At 32.5% G+C, this 23,446-nt stretch overlaps 5 protein-coding genes across 7 annotated transcripts; 2 read left to right on the top strand and 3 right to left on the bottom strand.

Moving 5' to 3' along the window:
• Positions 1-607: 607 nt before the first annotated feature.
• On the bottom strand, positions 608-2,429 carry LOC137832349 (CASP-like protein 1D1). The gene is made up of 3 exons (XM_068640469.1): positions 1,957-2,429; positions 1,362-1,488; positions 608-1,238 (listed from the first exon to the last, which is right to left on the bottom strand). The coding sequence occupies exons 1-3, from the start codon at positions 2,289-2,291 to the stop codon at positions 1,014-1,016; spliced, it is 687 nt and encodes a 228-aa protein (XP_068496570.1). The 5' UTR covers positions 2,292-2,429; the 3' UTR covers positions 608-1,013.
• A 1,359-nt stretch (positions 2,430-3,788) lies between these two features.
• LOC137832352 (protein mago nashi homolog) lies at positions 3,789-6,657 on the top strand. The gene is made up of 2 exons (XM_068640473.1): positions 3,789-4,318; positions 6,377-6,657. The coding sequence occupies exons 1-2, from the start codon at positions 3,923-3,925 to the stop codon at positions 6,434-6,436; spliced, it is 456 nt and encodes a 151-aa protein (XP_068496574.1). The 5' UTR covers positions 3,789-3,922; the 3' UTR covers positions 6,437-6,657.
• Positions 6,658-8,743: 2,086 nt separating this feature from the next.
• On the top strand, positions 8,744-11,225 carry LOC137832351 (CASP-like protein 1E1). Its single transcript, XM_068640472.1, has 2 exons — positions 8,744-9,110; positions 10,718-11,225. Exons 1-2 carry the CDS (start codon positions 8,860-8,862, stop codon positions 11,049-11,051), a joined length of 585 nt encoding a protein of 194 aa, XP_068496573.1. The 5' UTR covers positions 8,744-8,859; the 3' UTR covers positions 11,052-11,225.
• A 715-nt stretch (positions 11,226-11,940) lies between these two features.
• LOC137832350 (E3 ubiquitin-protein ligase MIEL1) lies at positions 11,941-15,340 on the bottom strand. 2 transcript variants are annotated; one of them, XM_068640470.1, is made up of 12 exons: positions 15,129-15,340; positions 14,790-14,877; positions 14,640-14,696; positions 14,506-14,538; positions 14,333-14,410; positions 14,136-14,179; positions 13,998-14,038; positions 13,140-13,222; positions 12,930-13,021; positions 12,769-12,838; positions 12,591-12,632; positions 11,941-12,403 (listed from the first exon to the last, which is right to left on the bottom strand). In XM_068640470.1, exons 1-12 carry the CDS (start codon positions 15,176-15,178, stop codon positions 12,278-12,280), a joined length of 804 nt encoding a protein of 267 aa, XP_068496571.1. In that variant the 5' UTR covers positions 15,179-15,340; the 3' UTR covers positions 11,941-12,277. The 2 variants fall into 2 exon arrangements, with proteins under 2 accessions (XP_068496571.1, XP_068496572.1); XM_068640471.1 differs by having other exon boundaries at positions 12,769-12,814; positions 15,129-15,322.
• Positions 15,341-17,631: 2,291 nt separating this feature from the next.
• LOC137832353 (lipase-like) lies at positions 17,632-22,780 on the bottom strand. Of its 2 annotated transcripts, XM_068640475.1 has the most exons (11): positions 22,532-22,780; positions 22,320-22,391; positions 22,079-22,158; positions 21,434-21,499; positions 21,244-21,291; positions 21,088-21,155; positions 20,256-20,328; positions 20,022-20,183; positions 18,578-18,772; positions 18,228-18,316; positions 17,632-18,091 (listed from the first exon to the last, which is right to left on the bottom strand). In XM_068640475.1, exons 2-11 carry the CDS (start codon positions 22,384-22,386, stop codon positions 17,869-17,871), a joined length of 1,071 nt encoding a protein of 356 aa, XP_068496576.1. In that variant the 5' UTR covers positions 22,387-22,391; positions 22,532-22,780; the 3' UTR covers positions 17,632-17,868. The 2 variants fall into 2 exon arrangements, with proteins under 2 accessions (XP_068496576.1, XP_068496577.1); XM_068640476.1 differs by lacking the exon at positions 21,244-21,291.
• Positions 22,781-23,446: the final 666 nt, after the last annotated feature.

A 23,446-nucleotide genomic window follows, 5' to 3' on the forward strand; every position in this document is an offset into this window, starting at 1 on the left:
GCCAAAGAGACGAATCTGTAAGGATTTTTATATAAAAAAGAAATTGAATTTTCCATAAATTAAAATTATCTTGTGTTGAAGTTAATGTGTAGAAGCTCTCATGTATTTTTCCAAAAATTTTATTTTCAAGCTGTGTTTGAGTTAATTTTTTAACTTATGGAAAAGTATATTTTTTTTCATATTTTTTTGTACTGCAAGTCCTTAAGGAAAAACTCATCTAAACAGACCCTAAGTGATGAACTCACAAATGCTGTCCTATTTAGGTGTCCTCATTGTCCTGCTAACTTGTAGTGAATTTCTTCCTTGCATGACATGTTTGGAGTCCATCTAACTGGTATATCAAAGTTCAACAACTGATTTTCAGCATCAGGTCACGGTTCATAAAATGAAAAGAAGACAATCCTTACCTTCTTCAGTTTTGATGAATGATTTAGTCATGTTTGCCAATTTAGTTGTGCTCTTGCTTTTTCTGATTTTCCTGTGCAAAAATGCTCTCATTCCTGATGTACTGAAGCAAGCTAGGGGGAGTAGGATTTGCACAATTAAATATAAAAGCATTTACCATATTACCTGTGCTTGATTGATTAGTTATAAACATTTTTTGCTTGAGTGAGAAAGATAAACGGATAATTCTTTTCAGCACAAATAAAATGAAAAATACAACTGGGTCCCTGGAGACATCGTTTACACTTCACACACGTGAGAAATCCTAGAAGCATATTACTTGAAACAACGTTTCGAAATGCTCTTTATTACTAGATGGAATTCATATGAAACTTTCTAAATATGGAATCTACCAGCATCACATGAATTTCATTCAATGACACAGAATATGTGAAAAGAATGTGTTACTATCATTTTTCACATATCATCAACACCGTAGAAGAAATACTCACAAAAAACAAAAGACATTCAGACCAAACTATGAATATTAACTTGACACACTGATTTGGTGAACAATGTGGCTCTTGAGTGCATATATATATATGCTGAATGGTCCGTATTCCTTACATCTACTTGGGGACTCGACTGTGAATGGTGAAAGCTGAAAGCCAGATGAGCAGGACAATCACAATGCTGCCAAACAAAGCCACAGCTATGGAGCCAGCAAGATACCTACAGAACTTGTCGTATGCATTGCAAACTTTTATCCAACCCAAATTACTGTTTCCCTTTAAACCAATATATGCCACACTTCCGGCTGCTCCTGTTGCTGAGGCTATTATCCCCAGTATTAGCTGTACCAAGTCATGGTGAACAACTTATCATAATTTGTTTGTTTTGATTCTGTATGTCAAGCAAGAAAGTTAAGGAGACAAGATGAATAGCAATGTGGAAAGAAAGGTTAATTGATTGATTACTGCATCCCAGAAGATAAAGTGGAGGATGAACTTCAGTTTGAACTCTGGCTTCTGGATGATAGCAATAGAGGCTAGAGCAGAAACAAGGGCATAAAGGCCAGAGACACTGAATGCAGCCACAAAATATCTGCATGCATATCATATTCTCGGGGTAAAATTCTCAGTAAGTGGTCGTTAGAAGACTTGTTTGACAAAAAAAGAGAGAAGAAATAAATGTATGTGAATGTAGACTTTGGACCTTTAAATTAAAAATACAAACAAAATTGTTGAAGAGAAAGAAAAAAACAAAAAGTATACTCAAAAAAGGAAGGAAAAAAATTTGCCCTGTGCAGGGCCGTCAATTATTTACTTTTGCAATAAAGTTCATACTAAACAAGACCAGTATATTCCATTCTTATTTTAAAGTTTGGTACTCCTACACCTCTAGTTATCTCGCAGAAGAAAAAAGTTCAAGCAGTGAAGGGAAACTTTTATCTTAAGGTTGGTATGCTTCATTTTCATCATTGATTCTTGTTTTGTATCAAGATGCTTGATATCATATAACAAATAAACAAAAATAGTAATCTGCAAAGAATTTGAATGTTTCTAAACTTACACAAAAGCTGGTGAGTACTTGAACTTGGCTGGCTGTGGTACAAGATTACCTTGGAAGAGCACAAGCTCTGTTTGATCACTGGAGACAATCACTCCAAGTGCCACCACTGATGCTGCAAACAACAGAAATCTGAGGATCACATCAACTTTAAAATAATCCACTCCGGCCGGAAGGGGTGGAGTTGAAGATGATTTGTACTCAAGGTCTGTAGAAGCCATGATGAAGTGGTGCTTATCAGCAAGATGACTAGTGAAGGTGATTTGAGTGGCAGGTACTAGTAAATTGCAACTGTGAAAGATGCAAGGTGCAGATAGCTGAGCAATGACATGATACATTTCCTTATATACACACACATATAGATGGATTTGGCCTTTGTGGGAAGCCAATTGAATCAAAAAGATATAAAAGCAAATGAGTTGGAGTTCCCTGCAGGCTAAGTGATATGGTTTCAACAGTTGCTTGGTGCATGTGTGATTCAGTCTTACTGTAATAACATTAACATTTCAAAATTGGATATGTATTTACATGAATTAGAGTTATTTTGTTTCTTTGTTATTATATATAATATCCTCTTTTATTTAAATGACACATATCTCACTTGTGGGTTGTCCACATATGTTCTTAACAGCTTTGATGGAAAATTGAATGTTAGTTTTAACTTCCTTTCAAATGCTTAATCAAAGTTAAGTGCTCTGCTAGGAAAATATTCAACTCTAACAATGGAGATTATCTTGACTGTACTTGTGTCTGTGTTCTGTCACCTTCCACTTCAGCTTTAAAATAACCTAGGAAAATGGTAAGTAAAGAAAATGTTTTAATATATTTTTAAAAATAAATAAAGCACATAAAAAAATTACTGCCATAAATGGTCAATAGGTTTATTATTTTTTATAATAATTAATTCAGAAGAGACATAAAAAAATATTTTTTTATATTAAATCCTGCTGGCTGCAGATTAATTTAAGCTCAACATATATTCATTTGTGGACTCCAATAGAGATAATTTAATTTGCAGAAATAGAGATTTCTATCAAGTGAAATACAACACATTATTTAAATGAGACCACATGTTGGAAAAAAAAACTTAATTGAGATTATGATATGCATAAAAATACATTAGAAATTATGTGAATATTGTATAAGTAAAATAATTGAGAAAAGAAAACAAACAAAAAAAAGAATATTTTTTTTAATTACCTAATAAACTAAAAGTATTCAAAAAAATCAAAACAAAAAATACATGTAAATATACATTCTCATTCACATACTTAATTTTAAAAAATTAAATATTATTTATTTCTATATTTATCGTATTAATATGATTCATCAATATACCAAAACAAGATGGATATGGAAGGAATCTATTTCTCATCCTATACATATATGGTATATTTTGAAAGCCAAATGAATTAATTAACCTTCACTAATTGTGTGAAAGTGTAAGCTATGCAAATAAATCAAAAGCTTGTAAATCAATGAATATCAATTTTATATTTCACTTATTAGATTTGAAATCCTAGCTTTTACCTGAGTTCTAGTAGATAGATGCTCATAGTCAAATCTGTAATTAATTTAATAATGAATTTGGATTTTATTGGCTAAATTCTAGTGCTCAATCATTATCACTTCAACCACACAAAAGTTTCAATTCATGTTTATAAAGTGTAAATGAAAAAAAATCCTTGTTTTCAAGTTAATTTTATAAGAGTTAATTAAAAAATAATATATTTTTCCATAAATTCTTCTAAATAAGAAAAGTAAGAAAAAAATAATCAAATACTAAAATGTCATTAATTTAAAACGGAAGAAGTATTAATTAGTTTTAGAAAAAAAGAAAAAAAAAACCCAAAACGTCACCGTAGAGGGTGACCTACTCTTTCAAATGTTGGGTTGTGGAAGGAAGCAGAAAATAGCATAGCAGAGAAGAGAAAGGAAGAAGAAAGAGTTCGAATTTGTGGTGTGAAAAATGGGAAGCGAAGAGGAGAAAGGGGAATTCTACCTGAGATACTACGTGGGGCACAAGGGGAAGTTCGGTCACGAATTCCTTGAATTCGAGTTCAGACCTGACGGCAAGCTTCGTTATGCCAACAACTCCAACTACAAAAACGACACCATAATCCGCAAGGAGGTGTACCTCACTCCCGCCGTTTTGTGTGAGTGCCGCCGTGTAATCGCGGAGAGCGAGATCATGAAGGAGGACGACAACAACTGGCCGGAACCCGACCGTGTGGGACGCCAGGAGCTGGAGATTGTCATGGGGAACGAGCACATTTCCTTCACAACTTCCAAGATTGGATCTCTCGTCGACGTTCAGTCCAGTGCCGATCCAGAAGGCCTTCGCATCTTTTACTATCTTGTTCAGGTCACTCGCGTACCCCATTTTCTCGTATCATTCTGTTACTGCTAGGGTTTTAGTGCAGTTTGTGAAATTTGATTATAGATATGTGTAGGAAAAAAAAGTGAAATGGAATTTAGTGTGCCAGCTAAATAATTGCTTTGTTACCGGAATATTATACGCAAACATAGTATTACTTGTATAGGCTGTTATAGGTGTGGAAGAGTAAGACCTGCCTGGGTGAACTTCTCTGTAAACACTTATACTAGAAGAAAAAAAGGGAATAATCTTCTCCTTAAGCTAAAACTAGCTTGTGCATGAGCCAATTTGTAAAACCTCTCTTGTTTAGCTTCGTATTTTTTCTTGTGAGAATTGCTTGTGCAGAAGAACATCCAATCAGACCTTAAAGATTTTGTTTGTTTGTTTTATGGGAGGGAGCCTAAAGGATTTTTGCTTGAAGGAAACAAGTTTTTTCCAAACATATGTACATTAGACTCCCTCCAAATGGAAAAACAAACATGCTGTGTGTCTGTTTGGCTGCCTTCAAATGTCACTTTCTTTCTGAAAGTGCAATAGATTAGGCTGTGTCCCTGAAAAGCAAATATAAGACTGTCAGAATTTTATCAAGGATATGCTTAAAATCTGGTACATTGCAAGAAAACTGGTATCATATACAATTTATCCTTCTTTGTTAACAAAACTTGTTATCAGCCGGCCAATGCATTTTCATTTCTGCCACGACCACTTGTTCCAAGTTAAAATTGTCATGTCGGGATCTTGTTCCTTAGGAGGAGAGCTAACTTTTGAGCTGAAGCCTTATTCCACGTGCTGAAACATGTTTTTGAAGGTTCTGTCAAGGTTTTAATAGCATGCTTTGGGTGACGTTATAGTGACTAGTAGAGACGTAACCCCTGCTCACTACAGGAGCATTTGTAGTTTAGATTAGTGGCTTGGCTATAACAAACCAAATAATGGTGTTATGTGTTAACTCGAGAAAAAGTCCTCTGAACAGATACATTCACATTAGGGCTTTCATGGGACACTCTTGTTGGTGTTCCGACCTCAAGTCTATTAAGATATCATTCTTAGGATCAATCACCACTTCTGAGATATTGTCTGTTTTGGAACTTAGAGTTTCATCATGGTTTTGTTCTTAAAAATCACCTAAGAAGGTTAAGGGAGGAAATTGGTCTCAACTCTTAACCAAGTGGGACTATTGGATGTACTAGAACAAGCCTCTCAGTCGAGGGCTAAGGGAATGAGAATTCGTCTTTGGAACCACTCTTTCATTCCCACGGACAAGGACAATCTTCCGACCTCAAGTCCATTAAGGTAGCTTTATTTGAATCAATCACCGAATCTGAGGTAGGTGTCTCAGAGGGTTAAAGGAGGAAGGTGTATTTAAATTGTCCTTAACCTCGAGTCTTAAGTGATGTGAAATTATTAGGTGTAGCAGAATAGTATAGTAGAGTAACAACTTTTATTTATTCGTTTTTTATTGAGAAAATTTATTATCATGAATCATTCTGGAATGCTGTTCTGGGTCATAGCTTGCACTTTGCTTTGTGTCAATTTTACATGTTTAATTGTGTAGTCAAATGAAGAACGTTTCTATGCAGCTGTGAACAAAAAGTGGTTCAATCAAAAGACAACAGTCTTAGGTTATGTAATTTGTAGTACTTTAATGTATTAAATGGTCAACATTGACTTGTAAAAGAAGTAAAGACGTCTAGGTATCATGCTGAAGTTCATTTGGTATTAAATATTAACCTTGGTTTTGAGAAATATCTGGGTGGTACGTTCTCATCTTATGGACCTCTTTTAGGAAGACAGACAGCCACCGCATAACCAGCACGGATGAAAATTTAGCTGATATTTGAAAATTCCTTTGTTCTAGTTTTTTCCGGACTATATTTCTAAATGTTTTCTAGTGATGCGTGTTCTCCATGATATGTTATTATTTTGTTTATTCCGTGATCTTTAGTTTCGGGGAGGAGACTCCGGGAAATAATAGCAGCTGCTCATTAATTTGGTGAATGCCAGATTTGCCTTTGGTTTATTTTTTTCATGTTTACTGTTTTGCAGGATTTGAAGTGCTTTGTCTTCTCTCTCATTTCTCTTCACTTCAAGATCAAGCCTATATAAGATGTTTGAAATATTATGCATTCATCCTCGATGTGTACTTGTGTCACAACCATCACTTTTTTTCGAATGGAGTTTGACCTGTGATAGAGTGACTTATAATCATGAATATGATTTGGCTCTGTATTGGTGGTTACATGAACTGCAAATTTTGGATTTAAAGGAGTAAGTCTTGTACCAAAGTGTTGATTGGATTGTTTTATGCATGGCTTGGTTATTCTTTCTGTCCCTGGCTTCCACGTTTGGGTAGTAGGAAATGTTACATTTGAAATTGGAAATACAATGGGATGCATATTTTTTTTAACAGGATTTATTGAGATGAAAAAAATATTTTTTTATACATTTTATTAACTTTTCGGTTGAAATTTACACATTCTGTTTGAATAATATTTAAAACTACATTATATTAAAATCAATTTTAACTGATTCATTTTTAGAGTTCATTCAAATAATTATCTATCGTTTTTTTTCTAAATGGGTTTACAGCAATAATAAGGTCATCGATCGATCTTATTTTACCTTTTGTGAGTCATGTTATTTTCTAGATTTCCTTGCAAGTTTTGTTTTAATGCAATTATTTTATAAGGTCGGCTTATTTATAATTTTTTATTTTCATTTTAATATAAATAATAAGCAGTTTTTTTTTTAAATTCAGAATCTTAAGTCTTTCTTTTGTCACATTAACATATTTTAATTATATATTTTTTTAAAAGGTTCAGGTCTTATAATTTCTAGTTTAACTACGATTTATATTTATAAATGTCCTAGGTAATGTGATAGATGCGGTTGGTTCAATTTGATAGATAATTAGTTGCAAAATTATTGTGTTTGACAACCCCTTATGTTCCTTAATTATGTTTGAATTTAATTTAATTTCAAAAAATTAATTTTAAAACCAAGAGTAATTTTTCACACACATAATATACATAAGAATTTGAAATTGAACCATTTTACATAAGAAATCAGAAAATTTAATTAAATTTAAGAAATAATATTATATATTATATAAAAGCAACACACGGAACTTGAGAGTGACTGGAATCTGTGGGGATGGGTGATCTTCATCCACCTCTGCCCATGCTCATCAATGCTTTGCAATGAAATATTGTTTGCTTGGAAGACCATCAAAACTCATAAATGATGTTGTTGAGAAAGAGAAATAACTAAATGGATTCCACAAAATCATGAGAAATGCATGTAAATTTGTACAAAGTGTTGTTGCATTTTTCAGTTTTTCATTTGACATCAAAAGAGGTGTTAGGACTTTAGATCCTCATCCCCAGAAGTAACAAGAACCACAATCTTGCACACACCAAATAAATGAATAACGTGCTTACGTTATAATCTATAAATATATGATACATAGCTTGATGAAATAGAAAAAAAAAAACTTTTTTTAAGTTGACAAGTCATATCATATATGATCATATATTATGGCATATTTAAAGTTTAGGTAGTAGTATTAATATATAGCATTGTTGTTTGAAATAATCAGAGTGACACACATGGTATGTGGAACTGTTGTCTTATATTTTAGTAGCAAGATGATGCAATGTGGCAGATGAATATAGTCACCATTCAACAAAGCTTTTCTGATGATTTAGCTAAGTTACCATTCATGAGTTTTGTCATGTATGAAAGCACTTATTTCTTAGTGTTGAAATATGATTCTTACAAAATTTTAGAACCACTATAACTGAAATATGGTGAAAGATATCTTTGAATTCTTACATGTTTGGCTATACTAAATTATGACAACCAATACATAATCCATTTTTTCAGTTACGAAATTGATATAAAGAATTAAATATATTTTTTTACAATCAACTCACCTCTGCAAAAATATTAAAAAAAACTAAGAAATGTTTTACAATAAATCAGTTCTTCTGTATAAACGTTTTGATGTAAAACATAGCATTAAAATGAATTTGAACACATTCTAATCAAAGATAACTCTACCTAATCTTAAAACTCATTTTTGAAATACTTCAAAAGTACTCATCCAAACATATCTTTAATAAAATTATAATGTGAGAATGAGTTCCAAATTCCAATGATATGGTTGAGAAGGGTTGTAAAGAAAGTGGTGGAAGATGGCTATAGGGATGTTGTTGATAATATTGTCCATTTGATGACATTAAACAAATCTAATTATGCAGAGTCTAGAGTTATACAAGTATATACAATAAATGCACCAATTCAATTCTTGGTATGCTTGGTGACTCCTCCATGCTGTCACAATTGCATACTTTTCAACACTTTAATAGCCATTCCACACAAAATGTATGGGGTAAATGAATGAAACCCCCTTACCCCTTTTATTAGTATAACATTATCAACTTCCCTTCATCAGTTCCACACTATTTAAAGTCACATTTTCCTTTTGCCAACACTTCACCACAAGGGTTCATAGTTTTGTTACTAGAATGGATGGTGAGAGTAAGGGTAGTTTCAATGTAATGGAAGGGAGTGAGAGCAATGGCAAAGGAGGGTGTGGATCAGTAGTGAGAATTTGTGATTTGGTTTTGAGGATTTTGGCCTTTGTACTCACCCTTGTGGCTGCTGTGGTCATTGGGGCAGATAAACAAACAGCTATTGTGCCAATCAAGCTTGTGGAATCTATGCCACCTTTGTATGTTCCTGTTGCTGCTAAGTGGCATTACTTGTCTGCCTTTGTGTAAGTTCTCTCATTCCTCACTTTTTCTGTTAATCTTCATTCCAACAATGCAATTACACTGGACTTGGTGGATTAGAAAATAATTGTTGTTCACATTTGAATTTGATAGTTTTTAAAATTTGATTTCTTACTGTTTTAATTGTAGAAGCACCCATATACTGATGTAACAGTGTAATGTTAGCATGAATGTTCTTATATGTTGATTGAAGAGAATAATACTGATATCTGTGTTAAGATTTGTCTGTCAAGATCAAAGTTGTGTGTAGATAAAATAGCAGAGAATCAAATTCATTGAAAAAATTGAAATTACTAAAAGAGTACAACTGTAAACTACAAATAAAATCTTTTTGAGTAATATGAAATTTAAGATGCTATTTTATTGAAATTTATTTATGTATACTTTTGTATTTTAGTTTATATATCACCTCAAAATTAAGCATATATCTATCATGTTTTGTGGAAAGGAATTATGTATAGAAGAAGTAAGGTTTGATTTTTACAATACACCAAACATTTTTTTATTAGCAAACTCACAATATCACATATAAAATTAATTTTTAATATAATGGACAAGAGAAATCTCATTACAAGATAAAAAAAAAAGGTTAATTATCTATACTTTATATATCATCCCTTTTTGAAGTAGTTTTATAAAAATTCGGTCAACAAAATTCTTAATTTTTAAATTAAAAAAAAATAGTGTGAAGAATTTAATAAAAGATTGTCTGTTTGTGCAATATCTAAAGCTAAAGAAACGTTCTCTCTATGAATTACGTAAATGACAAAAACACTAAAATAGAAACAAAAAGAGATGGAAGAAAATTGACATGTTAGGTGTTTGATACGTTAAATGATGCCCATACTGAAACTGAATTATGTTGAAGAGGGAGGAATGAATTAATGAATGATCATAAAAATAATATCCAAAATGTTTCTGCCAAAGCATGTTGTGCCCATAAATAATCTTAGCACTTCTACTTCACATATACCATCTTCCATATATTCTTATATTTATTTTAATACCTATCCCATCATCAGGTATGTATGGTTATGACATAAGCAATGAATACAAATTGGATCCACCTATATTTTAGTTTCTTAATAATATTGAATTAATAACATAATATTATTAAAATAAACTTTTAAATTTAACTCATTCTTATTTGCACCCACCTATATATTATACAATGTATTATTTTTAGTCGATGTATAATCCCAACAAACTCCTCCACACGGTCTATCTGTGTGTGAGACTGTATATTTATAGATGGTGGCCTGTTTAACCCAACAAACTTTCGTCATGATAGACTTTATATGCTTTTAATATTATATTAAGAAATGAACTTTAAGACTAACTTAATCTTATAAAACTGACTTGTAAAGTGAGATTTGCATCCAATATGAAAGTTCGCCTCACAATTCAAACAAATATATACACACAAATCTTGCGAAAGTGGTTTTTATATTTGTTTCTATCACATCATTTATTATATTTTAAAATTTTCATTATTTTGTATCTTTCCCTCTCTTTAAGGAGACATTCTAAAATAAAATCATGTATGGGAAAAGAAATTCACACAAATTTGATGGATGGATGGATGTATTAGGTACTTTGTGGGGGCAAATGCAATAGCATGTTCATATGCAACATTGTCTCTCTTGTTGACTCTTGGAAACAGGCGTAAAGGGATGGAGACAGTGATCACTGTGTTTGACACAGTAATGGTGGCTTTGCTCTTCTCCAGCAATGGAGCTGCCATTGCAGTTGGCCTCCTTGGCTTGCATGGAAACTCACATGTCCACTGGAACAAAGTGTGTAATTTATTTGGCAAATTTTGTGATCAAGTGGCTGCTTCTCTTTTTATATCACTGCTTGGATCAATAGCATTCCTCTTCCTGCTGCTGCTTCCTCATCTTTTTAGACTTAAACAAACAATCTAAGATACTAAATCAATAAGTTTGCTTAATTACACATCCTTATATTCCATCACTGAGAATTAATGTAAGTCATACATTTCACTGGAATGTCTGTTACAAACTTATTTAAGAATATTTTATGGGTTTGTATTGTAGCTTATTAATGCATGTTAACAAAAACCATTTTAATTTTCTATATTTGTCCTTTCAGTATAATGATGTATATTTTTAGATGTATTCTCTTTTATTTGTTAGGATTTGAAAAAAAAAGTGAACCTAAGTTAAATGCATGATTATTATTGTAGATGTGATCCCCAGATAATCCAGACAATAAAAAGATATGACCCAAAATAAAAATAAAAGTAAACCAGGAATAAACAATTTTGTTCATGAAAAATACTAGTTTCTTTTCAAAAGATAGTTACATTATTTTTCAATACTTGAAAATTATAAATTTATCCAAAAAATTATTTTACTCTTGGATTGTAGTTTTGAATTATTAGATTTCTATCTGCAGAGTACTAAACAAAACATGCAGGGCAGTAAAAGAGCATCCAAGATTCAATTGACAGTACAATATCATGGTTCTCATAAAGAAAAACAATATTCATTTAACATTGCAGAAGCAACCAAACTCAACCACTAAAAATTGTAGTGTTTTCTATGCAATAATTCATAAAAAGGCTAATCCACTCCTTAGTGTTTGTGTATTTATGTAGATTAACTCATGGCAGTGGACGTGGAAGAGATTGTTCTTATGGATAATGGAACTGTATCTACTCAAATTCTCTGTAGAAAAGTCTAGATGAAGCAACATATATCAAATCAATCACATGGAAGGTAATGATTCATGCAATGAAGAAACCATCTTGAGTTGTGTTGATTAGATTCAATAATGGCAAGCCAAGCACAATTACTAACAGTATTATGTTGATTAGATTCAGTTCAACAACACAGATAAACCAACCCCAACATCAATACATCACTAGCAAGCACAAATACTAGCATAGCACCTCATGACGTCCAAACGCATTGCCCTATATACACATGTTTATATATCAGCCCAATTAGTGGCTCATAACATTGCCACTAGTCCACTACAAACAGTGGAGAAAGAATAACCCAAGAAAATTTAAAGCCACAATACATCATAAATCTTGATGATGAATCAAATGAGGCTCTACAACAATTGAGTCATAAATTTAATTTACTGCACGGCAAGATCTGTCTCCAGAATCAAAAGAATGTAGTCATTGAGGAAGAACAGGAGGAGCTATAGAACGAGTATTATATGAGTTGCAGTGACCACATTTATGTCCAATAATGTGGAAGTAAACTTCAGTTGTGTCATTGCAGTCATTACAGAGTATCCAAACCTGCAATAGAAGCTGCTTAGTTTTCTAAATCTTCTGATAGAACCATGGTATATATACATGTCTATAAAAGGTGCATTCATGCTTAAAGGGCACGTTCCGTGCCTAATTTGTAGATTTTCACATAAAGCAATTAAATGCAGATTAAAAGTAGAGTGTATTCAACAAGCCTTTCTGAGTAAAACTCTACCTTTCTGTTCTGATAGTCTTCAGGCATGACAGTTGCTTCAATCTAATATAGCAAAAAAAGTGAGAAATCATTATTGTAGATAATTTCTTCGTGTAAATAATTTTTAGCAGATAATTGCACATTATTAAAGCCAAGAAATGAAGTGAAAGCATCTATAGAATTAAATTTAACCAATTACCTCTTCATCAATTCTCTTCCATGTCCTAGACATGTCAATTATCGACCTGGAGCATATGGGACAACAATAACTGATCCACAACATTGCCAAGTCAATTCAATGATTAAGCATAGATAATGTTATGTAGATCAAAGAATTGTTGAAAATAGTTAAATTCTCACTTGTCACGCTTTATCATCTCGTGGTAACATTCAGAATGCATTGTGTGACCACATTTCATAACAGCAGTGTCTTTCAATGAGTCAAAAAGGTACTATACAAACAAAATGAAGTCATGTCAGAAGCCTTTCGTATTTCTAACGACACAAAAGTAAAATTTCCTAATTTGATTGAAAACACGAAACAGGGAAAGAGGGGAACAAAGCACGCACCTCATAACAAATGGGACAATGATGCCTCATGGAGTTCTCCACACACAAATGATTATCACGCAGAGTAGTTGAATAGCAAGACCCTATTAGTATTCAGCAATTGATTTGTTAATGGAACAAAAAAATCAGCAACTGATGTATGATTGCTTATTAGATATGACTCCAGATTCCAAAGGAAACAAAATTCATCAAGAGGAACTGAAAGCAAATTATGGCATAAATTAAGCAAACTGTTCGCAAAATTATAAGACGCCACAGATCAAGAGATAACATTATCATGTATTCTTTCAATTGGCAAACATAATGAATTGGATTTAGGAAATTATTAATATGAATCAAACGACAATGAGTTCCTTTGCATTAACAAGCACATGAAATAAGAAATAAAATTCAGCATAAACAAAAATAGAGCTAAAAGTCTAAGAAACTCGCATAATGAAAAAAACAAGGTTCCATTCCAACTATAACAAATTTATTTGGAAGCTATAAAGATAAGACAACTTTATAACCTTAGAAATAAAATCGTAATAAGTAAAGAAATGTAGGAAAATACAGCAGAGACCGCAAAGTTGGTCAATACAAAGCAGAGTTCTTGATCTTTTGGTGTCACTTAGAATTCAGATCATGGAATATTCACTTACCATGCAAACTCTACAAATTCCTATTATTTAATCGTATGAAATGTTTCTTCAGCACCTTACAGAAATAGATAGTGATACCAAGTTCAAGAAAAGCAATGGAAGGAATATTAACAATTTGAAACAAACAATTTGCACAACTTAGTTTGAAAAGGAAAAGACTATTCTTATACAAAAGCAACTAAAGAGAAACAATGGTAACATGATAATGAATGCATACCACACTTATTGCAGTGGAAAAAATTCTCACGACCACCAACTCTGTTCCAAAAATTCATCACCAAAATTAGTAGCATGTCATAAACTTGGATGACTTAGGACTTATGGAAGGATTTATTCAAACAAACAGCCAACGTACCTGCATATCCCACAATCATCACAATGAAACTGTTGTTTCCCGGTCTGCATAATGTGTAATGGAAAACACTAGGATTAACAATGCCAGATCTCAAACAAGTTACATGAGGAAACTAATGTAAAAGTGAAACAATCATAATAATGAGGAAACTTTAAAGATTGAATCATATACTACAGATTCATTCAGTGACCCCTTACCTCATCATCGAAGAATTTGCAGATGCTGCAAAAATATTCTCCCAATCTGACACCGCAATTTGTACAAACTTGGGCAACCTTCAAAAGAACAATAAGGGAAAACCGCTATCATAAAAAAGAAAAGCATACAGTTTCAATTCAAATCAAACTGGGAATAGGTATTAGGTACACACCGGCTGCTCTGTATCACAAACTGAACAAACAACCTGAAAGGGCATCACAATGCAAAAACCATATCACCATCATTTCGTGTTAATGGCACAACAACAAGGCAGTGTGGAAAATGAAAATCAAGTTGGAAAATTACATGTTCAACATCCTGGCGAACGAGTTCGTGGCGATCAAGAGGTTTGCTCAGCATACTCTAATGAGTCAGACCCATGTGAGATAGAAGAAAAAGGAGAATTTTTTTGGATGAAACGCAGAAAAAAAACGAAGGGGGTAGAACAAGAAATACCGTTGCCTCGTTATGACAATGACGGCAAGAGTAGAGCTCATTGCAACATGGAGCTCGAATCCTGCATCTTCTTCTGTAATGCTTGCACCTATAAAAGCCCACAACATCATCAAAGCAATAAATCAAAGGACAAAAACTTAGTTTTAATTGGATAATTCATGTCATAAAAATCTTGGATTAAAGAACTACACGAATTAATAAGATAAACTTCACTTTTGATTAACAACAATACAAACATCATCTAAGAAACTGTGCATAGGTTTTATCTGAAAAATGGTGAGACTCAAAACCCAATGAAAGAAAACAATGAAAAGGGCATGAAAGAATAAGAGGAGGTACCCGTATCCCATCTTCCCAAAATCAAGACGTTCAAGGACAGAACGTTCCATGAGTTTTGGAAAAGAGAGGGCGAAGGGAAGGCTGAGATGGGAGTTTCTTCAATTGGGAAGATTCTGTTTTTGTTGTTGGTTTTGGTTTTGGTTTGTCTTGATATTGAGAAAGAAAGAGAAAGAAGGAGCAAGTCATTGCTGTTGTGGTTATTTTACTGTTATGATATGGTGTAGTTTTCTAATGCAGGTAAAAGAAAAAAAGAATAAATCTTTGGCTACAAAAAATGGTAAGGAATAATAGAATGTATCCACTTGGGAAGAGAGAGGATAAGGTGGTGATGGGCAGAAGAGAAGATGATGAGTGACAGCAATAATTAACTCAAAGAAATGTGACCGTTGGATCTACCAATGGGAAACCAAAGCCAACCAACCATCTCTACCAGGAAAACCGTTTTATTCTGTTGTGTTGTGTCATGATGCTGTGTTTCAGTGTCTTGTGGAACAATTTAACAGCAGTTGCAGTACCATGATACATCCAACTCAGGTTTGAAATGCCAAATTCTTTTGTGGTAAAAAATTCATTTATAATACGTGTAACGTCTCTTTTATAAATAAATGGATATAAATTTTAAGATGACTATTATAAAAGTCATTATATGTAATATACATTGATATAATAAAATTAAATCATAATATATAACTCTAATTTTTATAGTTGTTACGAGATCTTCTTACGTTGATTATAAATAATATGGTATTAGAGTTAGTTAAAATCTAGGTAAAGTGTTATTAAACTATCATTGTATAATCTCACATAATATTTTAATGTGATGATGCGTAAATCCACTTCTTCTTGATTGGTTCACAATTGATCTTGTAATATGAGAAAAGTTGTTAAATTAAAGATATTTCCAGTATTATGAATTGAATTAGTCTTTAATATAGTAAAAAAACTGATAAAATAAAAAGATAAGAGACAGATTTACACCAGAAAAGAGATAATGAGTATAAATTGGAAAAAAAATCTTAAGAATGAGTTTGAAAAGTTATTTGTTGCTTTTAAAAAAAATAAATCAGTATCAGTTAATTGAAATATCATTAATGTAATTTTTAAGGTAATTATTGTAAAATTTAACACAATTAAGATAATTATTAGAGTAGGTGGGGTTGGCTTCGAGATTCATGCACCATATGTAATCTTGATCAAGTGGCACACATGAATCACCTCATTTATTTATTATTTATTATTATTACAATTAAGATGACTAGTGTTCTGTTCTGTTCCCAATATCATTTAATTTTTTAATTAATAAGAATATTGGGTAGAATTTATCAAATATTAATAGAATAAGTCACCCAAATAAATTTGCATTGGAACTCTCATAGGTGAAAATAATCCAAGTTCAATGCATAGATAGTAAGCATGTTCTTTCCACGTAAGAAACAAATCTGTGGTACCTTAGTAACGTAAAAGTGTTGGCAAGTGATATCATATAGAAGTAGTTTAAACTTTACTTTAAGAATCCAATTTTCAAATCAAGATTCTTCAATATCTATACTATTATATATATAGTTACATTATTGGTAACTTGTCATCTTTTAATGGGATCATTTTATTTGTAATAAATAAAAAATAATTTCTTTATTTAATAAAACATCATATCTTAAATCATCATATCTTCTTCATATATTTTTTTATAAAAGAGATATTATATTCCAACCTTTGTCCCAAACTTCCTCTATTTCTTCTGTGTTTCATAGTGTCTCAATCAAATCACATATAAAGTAGGAAAAATAAACAAAGACATGGGTTGTGGAAAGTAAAATCATGATGTTGCTTCAGTATACACGATGTAAGCTACCAAGAAAATAGGGCAGAAACCGAAGACATAAACAACAACGAAGAGAGAAATAACAACAATGTTGACAGTGTGGGTTAGGGGTGCAAGTAGAACGGAAAGAGGGTGAAAGTGTTAAAGGTAAGAATGATGAAATAATGTGAAGAATATGAGAAAATAAATGTGCAAGAAGAGGTGGAAACTAAGAAAACAAGTGTGCAAGAAGAAAGGGAAGAGGAGCTGCAAATAATACAATAAACATAGTATTTTTCTCAACTCTTTAAACTTCAATTATCTAAAAAATTGTGGAAACATAAATAGTAACTATACAACATTCAACATTAATAATTTAGCTCTTAAAAATAAGGGTTTGCGAAAAATGAGGAAATTTATTAGTGAATAAAAAGGATAAGAAAGTATGATGATGGAAGGAATACAAAAAATACTATTTATTTTGAAAAATATGAAAGCTTTTTATTTTGCTTTTAAAACTATTGAAAGTGGTTGATAAAAAATACTATCATCTCCAAATAAAATATAAGAGGGAAGAGCCTAATAGACAAAGAAATGGTGAGGAAATAAAATGAAATAGGCCAAAAAAATGTGAATAGACGTTTAAATAAAGGTGAGAAACAGAAAATGAGTAAAACTAAACTCTGGAAACCACACAATGGGTAAAAGAATTATCACCCAAATGAGGGTTGATATCAGTGGAATTTGAAGGTCAAAGTATCAAGAATTATTAATTATATATACAAGGATGCATATATACAAGATTCCAAGACTATACAAACTCCTTCCAGCCCTAGTCAATTTCAATAAAACTGTTCAGCTTTGTGGACCGAAATCTGAAGTATAGTGCCCCACGGCAAACCTCTGGGACCTATCATATGTAAGAGATCCACAGCCAATTCAATCAACATTAATGGGATTTTTCTGATTGCCACTCTCTCTACTCAATTTGATGAGGGGGGTGGCGGGATCTTTGGATAAGATAATGTTTCCTCTTGAATCTTTGATGCTAGCACTCTGAAGATAAGGATCCATAACAATTCTGCATGAACTAGGCTCATCGGATCCCATGTCAACGCCATAATAGACCAAGTGATCAGCAATGCTATTCCCAGTTACTGACCTGCATAAAATAACCAAATCAGCATTGCATCGTAGCACCAAAATTAAGGGAAACTTAAATTTTATTCACACCCATACAGTGGCAAGATTTTCACTATGCGTTTTCGGCAGCATTATGACAGAGCAAATAGACTAACCTGCTGCAATCCGGATCCTCGCCAGATTCATCACAAATCTTCTCCACGCTGTACACAAGACTACCTAATCCTATGTTATAAAGCCATACCTGCATTCCGTAACTTATCAGGTTCTTGAACAATGAAAACAAATGAAACAAGTGTTGCAGGTTTGAATGCCCCAATGTTAATTAATACAGATACGAAAGTATTTCCAATATTCACAAAAATATCTAATGGCTACCAAAGGACAAACAGCAGATGACGTGGTCGTAACTTTCCACAAACATGCAGACAAACATACACTAATTTAAAAACAATATAACAGGTTTATTATACAAATTTCATCATTTCATCATGCTATGACTTACCTCTCTGGGGAAGTGGTGGTATGTCTTCTGCGGTAAATAATAATAGTATGGAGGCAAATGAGGTACAATATCATGGTCATTTGTGACTCGGACTGTACATGGAACTAGTTCGCTGTAGAGAGATGCAAAAACAGCATTTCCAACACGAGGTTGTCCAAATGTCATAACTTGGACATTTTTTTCATTTTTATTTACCTGTAAGAATGAAAGAATGAAAAAAAAGTTGATACTCCATCCCAACAAAATAGGGAAATCTTAAAAAATGAATAATTTTTAAAAAAAAAACATAAATTTAATGTTTGGACTTTGGATACTAATCTGAATAGGTTTCAGGGGATTTAAAAAAATAAAAATAATATATACATATATATATATATATATCATTAAAGATATTGATATTCAAGAGCTGATTTGATTCAATTTCGTCTTTAACATTGAATTTTGAACTTATCTGACATGCACCAGTTCCAAAACCAAATTTAACCAAAAGAACCCATGATAAACACATTCCCCACTTTACATGATCAATGTGTAATTAATAGAAAACACATCCGCAAATAACTAATTCACAGGCAACATAAAAAAAATGCACTGAACCCTCGTCACAAATAACAAAAATATAGAGAGAAAAAATCATGCATGCATATCAAAGAGTTAAAATGTTTAGATGTGGTTCAATTCCTAGCAATGGGGACTATCTTAGAATTATGACATCAACCAAAAGTTGCATTAATCAGTTTGACTAATCAACCAAATTCTTCAATGTAACTGAATCAGCACAGTAGTTTAGCTTGTCTTAATCCGTTTGATTAATTAAGTTCAAAAACCACCTTCTAATCCATCAATCACTTAAAATGATTAAAGAAAATAACTCCTTTTCGTCAAAAACCTACAGCTAGAAAGTAATGTTCCCAGAGTAATACAGAATGGAATTCAATTGATTACAGTGCAATTTATCAAAATGCCAAATTGTCAACAAAAGTCAGCTTTATAGTAAAGCCTTCATATAATGGCTGCTCCAGAAGCTTTTAGGCTTTTAACTCCTCGTAATATCTTCCACTTGATCTCCTTTTATAAATTATTATAAGTAGAGTTTCTGCTGGCTTCTTCTCACATGCTAATGAAAGTTTGTCATTTTGTCCTCAAAAGATACTTGCTCCAACATTATTGATCCAAAACATAAATGAATTGACAAGTTTATAAATTAACTACCTGGTTGCATAATATAACACTCCACTTTTACCCAAGCCAAGAACCAGCAATATAAATTTTTAAAATAAAAAAAAATGCTTTCAAAATATGATATTTCCACAAGAAACTCAGAGTCCCTGCCAGAGGTAAAATTTAGACAACAATACTGGTGACCAAAATTGAAAGGGGATTGAGACCAGAAAAGCTTGGTGTATGGTGCCAAGTCATGCCAAGAAAGCTAAATTATAATTACCGTTAAATCAAGACCACAAAATGAAGCCATTGCCCCTCCCATTGAATGCCCTGTTGCTATAATTTGAATATCTCCATAAAACTTCTTTGCCCTATCTATAGCATCTAAAATTGCAGGGCGTATTGTTGTGTTGTGGTATGCAGTGTAAAACCCACGGTGTACCTGGATACGGTGATAAAATATATCAAAACTAACACCAATGCAGAGAATTACACAAGGCTAACTTTTACACACCATTGCATCATCCATGCCAGGATAATTTATATCATGCTGCTTCCAATATAAATCTTCAATCCAATTCTGCAAGCTGTATGAAAGTGGTTAAAAGAAATCAGTTCAAATAATTGGAATCCTCTCAAAAGTGAGCCAAACAGCTGAAAGACTTGGAACTATTTTCCATCTTACATGTGTTTATGGCCATTTTTTTTCTCTATAGGGAAATTATTGGCTTTCTCTTAGATGAACTATGCACTCTAATACTTTCAAAGGTCAACAACATAAGAGAACGTATGCTCTCTTGAGAAACAAAAATCTATATGTAGAAGCTATCGAACATGGTTGACCATGCCTTTTTTTTTCACATATTATGCTCACTTTCCCAACATAAAATATGAGACCAAATGTAACTTTAAAGACAACAATCTATAATGTACAAGGTCTCGAACAATATTGGTCATATTGATTGCCATCTACAGTATTTCAAAACAAAAGAATGTTGCTACACATAAATATTAAAACAAGATATATTACTTAACCACCTATAGTTTGATTATTGAAGACACCATTGTGGCAATAATACATTGCACGTGCAGTAAATAAGTCAAGTTAAATGCATTTTCTTATCTAACAACTACATATGCATCTTTGTATTCATTTCAGCATATATATGAGCATTACACAAAATTCAAACTTAAAAGCAAAACATTTTTGTTTCTAAAACATAATAGCATCTGTGTCTAGGCATCACATGCAACGTTGCACAATTATAGATCCCTTTTAATGCTTCCTATACAGCTGTGGGCTCAACATTCCATAAAAGTAAAATTAATATGGTAAGAAAGTCCACCTGTGTTCATTTGTTCCTCTAAATGCAATGATGATGGCATGAGGATCCTCGGCCACTCCAACAAATGCCTACAATAGGTGGTGACAATTATATAAAAACAAAGTACATTAGAACAAAATTTTGGAATATTTTTTTCTACAAAGAGACTTCACCCACCTGTAAGCAATGCTCGACATCAACAACTAACTCTATCATGTCAAATCCCTGTTTCCATTTTAAAGATCTTTAGACCAAATATTTTAAACAAACAGATTAGTAGGACACTAGATCATAAATAATTCAAAGCACCCACGCCACGACATAAGTGAACATGTACAGTTAAAATGATTATTCACATTATCAGCACCTTGGTCAAGTCATCACACCTGGCACACGTCCAAGTAAAAAGTTCTGTTAAATCAGAGAGGTATACCTGCAAGAACCAAACCTACGTCATTCCTTTATATGATTCATGCAGAATTCCCAGAGCACAACAAACACATTGGCTAATGCGTGTAATGAAACTTCAGAATCAGTACATCGGGCAAGTGAAATTAGCTAAACTCTAAGTTATTATGAATTTATGATACACTACAATAAGTCCCACTTTGACCTATTTGACCATAGCCTGACCAAGATGGGGAATATCTCCATCAGGATCGGCACCTCAATTCTTAGTACAGCAAAGCAGATATGAACTCATTGAGTTTGTTTATCACTAAAAGAAAGTAGCTGAATTATAGCTGTCTCGAATACTTGGGAATTCAAAAATTTTGTAAAGAATGACAAATCCATATCAGACTGCTATTATACATAATACTGGTATAAAACCCCTTGAAAGAGAGAGATGGAGTTGAAACACGAAAGTTTAATCACAATACCAATTCCAAAAGTCATGACTCACCCTCCAATTCCCGTGAAAAGATATAATACAGGCTAACAATTATAAATGCTCTGCCTGCACACATCTTAAAATGTGAACATGTATTTTTCCCATAGAAGTAAAACTCACCGCAGAAGCATATTCCACTAATGTTGTAGCAAGAGTATGATTGTATTTGTAAGGATGATTTTTCTGCCTAACCTTTAACCCTGCAAATGGAAAAGGGAATTGCATAATTGCGTTATAGACGTTAACGATCCACAATACACACAAAACTAAACATTTAAATGAATTTAAAGATAGCAAAAAGACACAAGAAAACCAATATCGTAAACCCTATAACAACATTAACACACGAGTCAAGTCTTACCTCTACCATTAGAGAATGCAAACAAACACAAAAAGGTAACCAGTATCAACCACGTGGTTTTCCCCATATACTCTGCAATTGAAGTACAGAAAAGTAAATCCGCATAAACAAAACGACCAATTACTTCAATACCAACGAAAATTGGAGGAAATAATTGAGGACGTGTTCCAAAAAAAAGGCAAAATTAAGGGGGAAATTGAATAGTTGAATACATGCGTAAGAGGGGCGCGGTGGAACGGTGATCGGAATCGCAAACCGCAAAGGCTGAGGTGAGCTTTCCGGTGACAGGGTTTTCTCCAGCGAAAGAGATGAATGAGAAGTCAAAGAGTCATAACAATAATTTGGGTTTAGAGAGGAAAGAGGAGAAAAAGGAGAGGGAAGTGGCAAATACGACGCCGCAAGGGTTGTTTTCGTCATTTTCGTGTCGTACAGGAACAGAGTCTGTTGTGACTGCGCTGGATGAGATTGGAACGGTGGACGTGGAATTTATAGTAAATTTATATATAAATAATACAGATAGAATTCACTTTCAGGTACACAACAATTCTTATTTTAATCAAAATAAAAACATTTAAAACTTGAATAAAAGTATACAAAATTTGGGTGACGTGGTTTATTGTGGTGGCGACACCTGGCACATATTGCTTCTTCACACACTCACCATTTTGTTTTTTTATTTGAAAATCACATAATTCCGTAAGGTTTTCTACTTTCTTTGCCTTACACTACTTTCTTTTATTTTTTCTTTTCCTTACTTTTTGAAAATCTTACATTACATCATCTAGTACATTTTTTATGGAAAGTGTGTTATATAATCTATCGAATAAAAATAAAAATATTTTATTGTATATAAATAAATTTAAAAATTGATATGAAGTTGAGTTATATTTAAAGTTTATTATGAAGTTGAGTTATATTTAAAGTATAATTTAATGATTGAATTTTTTTTTTCATATTTTTTCTATTTTATCTGATATTAGTGGTAAGATATATTTTATTGACGTATAAACATGTTTTTGTTGTATTGGAATTTTTTAGGGTTTTTGAACCCTTTTTTTAGATAAAAAAAAAAGGAGATGCATCGTATTGTTTAGTTTTGGTATAAATTTCTGATTATCTTTCATATC

Source organism: Phaseolus vulgaris, chromosome 6, assembly GCF_000499845.2.
Source record: "Phaseolus vulgaris cultivar G19833 chromosome 6, P. vulgaris v2.0, whole genome shotgun sequence".
Taxonomy (NCBI): Eukaryota; Viridiplantae; Streptophyta; class Magnoliopsida; order Fabales; family Fabaceae; genus Phaseolus; species Phaseolus vulgaris.

Bases quoted from the DNA above. Each gene is read 5' to 3' on its own strand.
- LOC137832349 (XM_068640469.1), bottom strand. From the start codon at position 2,291: ATGTATCATGTCATTGCTCAGCTATCTGCACCTTGCATCTTTCACAGT. The intron at 1,489-1,956 runs GTAAGTTTAGAA...ATATGCATGCAG, and splicing joins AAGTACTCACCAGCTTTTGT to ATATTTTGTGGCTGCATTCA. The intron at 1,239-1,361 runs GTAATCAATCAA...GACTTGGTACAG, and splicing joins ACTTTATCTTCTGGGATGCA to CTAATACTGGGGATAATAGC.
- LOC137832352 (XM_068640473.1), top strand. From the start codon at position 3,923: ATGGGAAGCGAAGAGGAGAAAGGGGAATTCTACCTGAGATACTACGTG. The intron at 4,319-6,376 runs GTCACTCGCGTA...ACTGTTTTGCAG, and splicing joins TCTTTTACTATCTTGTTCAG to GATTTGAAGTGCTTTGTCTT.
- LOC137832351 (XM_068640472.1), top strand. From the start codon at position 8,860: ATGGATGGTGAGAGTAAGGGTAGTTTCAATGTAATGGAAGGGAGTGAG. The intron at 9,111-10,717 runs GTAAGTTCTCTC...TGGATGTATTAG, and splicing joins CATTACTTGTCTGCCTTTGT to GTACTTTGTGGGGGCAAATG.
- LOC137832350 (XM_068640470.1), bottom strand. From the start codon at position 15,178: ATGGAACGTTCTGTCCTTGAACGTCTTGATTTTGGGAAGATGGGATAC. The intron at 13,022-13,139 runs GTGCGTGCTTTG...TTGTTTGTATAG, and splicing joins ATTGTCCCATTTGTTATGAG to TACCTTTTTGACTCATTGAA. The intron at 12,404-12,590 runs GTAGAGTTTTAC...CTTCTATTGCAG, and splicing joins AAGACTATCAGAACAGAAAG to GTTTGGATACTCTGTAATGA.
- LOC137832353 (XM_068640475.1), bottom strand. From the start codon at position 22,386: ATGGGGAAAACCACGTGGTTGATACTGGTTACCTTTTTGTGTTTGTTT. The intron at 22,159-22,319 runs GTAAGACTTGAC...TTCCATTTGCAG, and splicing joins TGCATTCTCTAATGGTAGAG to GGTTAAAGGTTAGGCAGAAA. The intron at 21,500-22,078 runs GTGAGTTTTACT...TGGTTCTTGCAG, and splicing joins TAGTGGAATATGCTTCTGCG to GTATACCTCTCTGATTTAAC.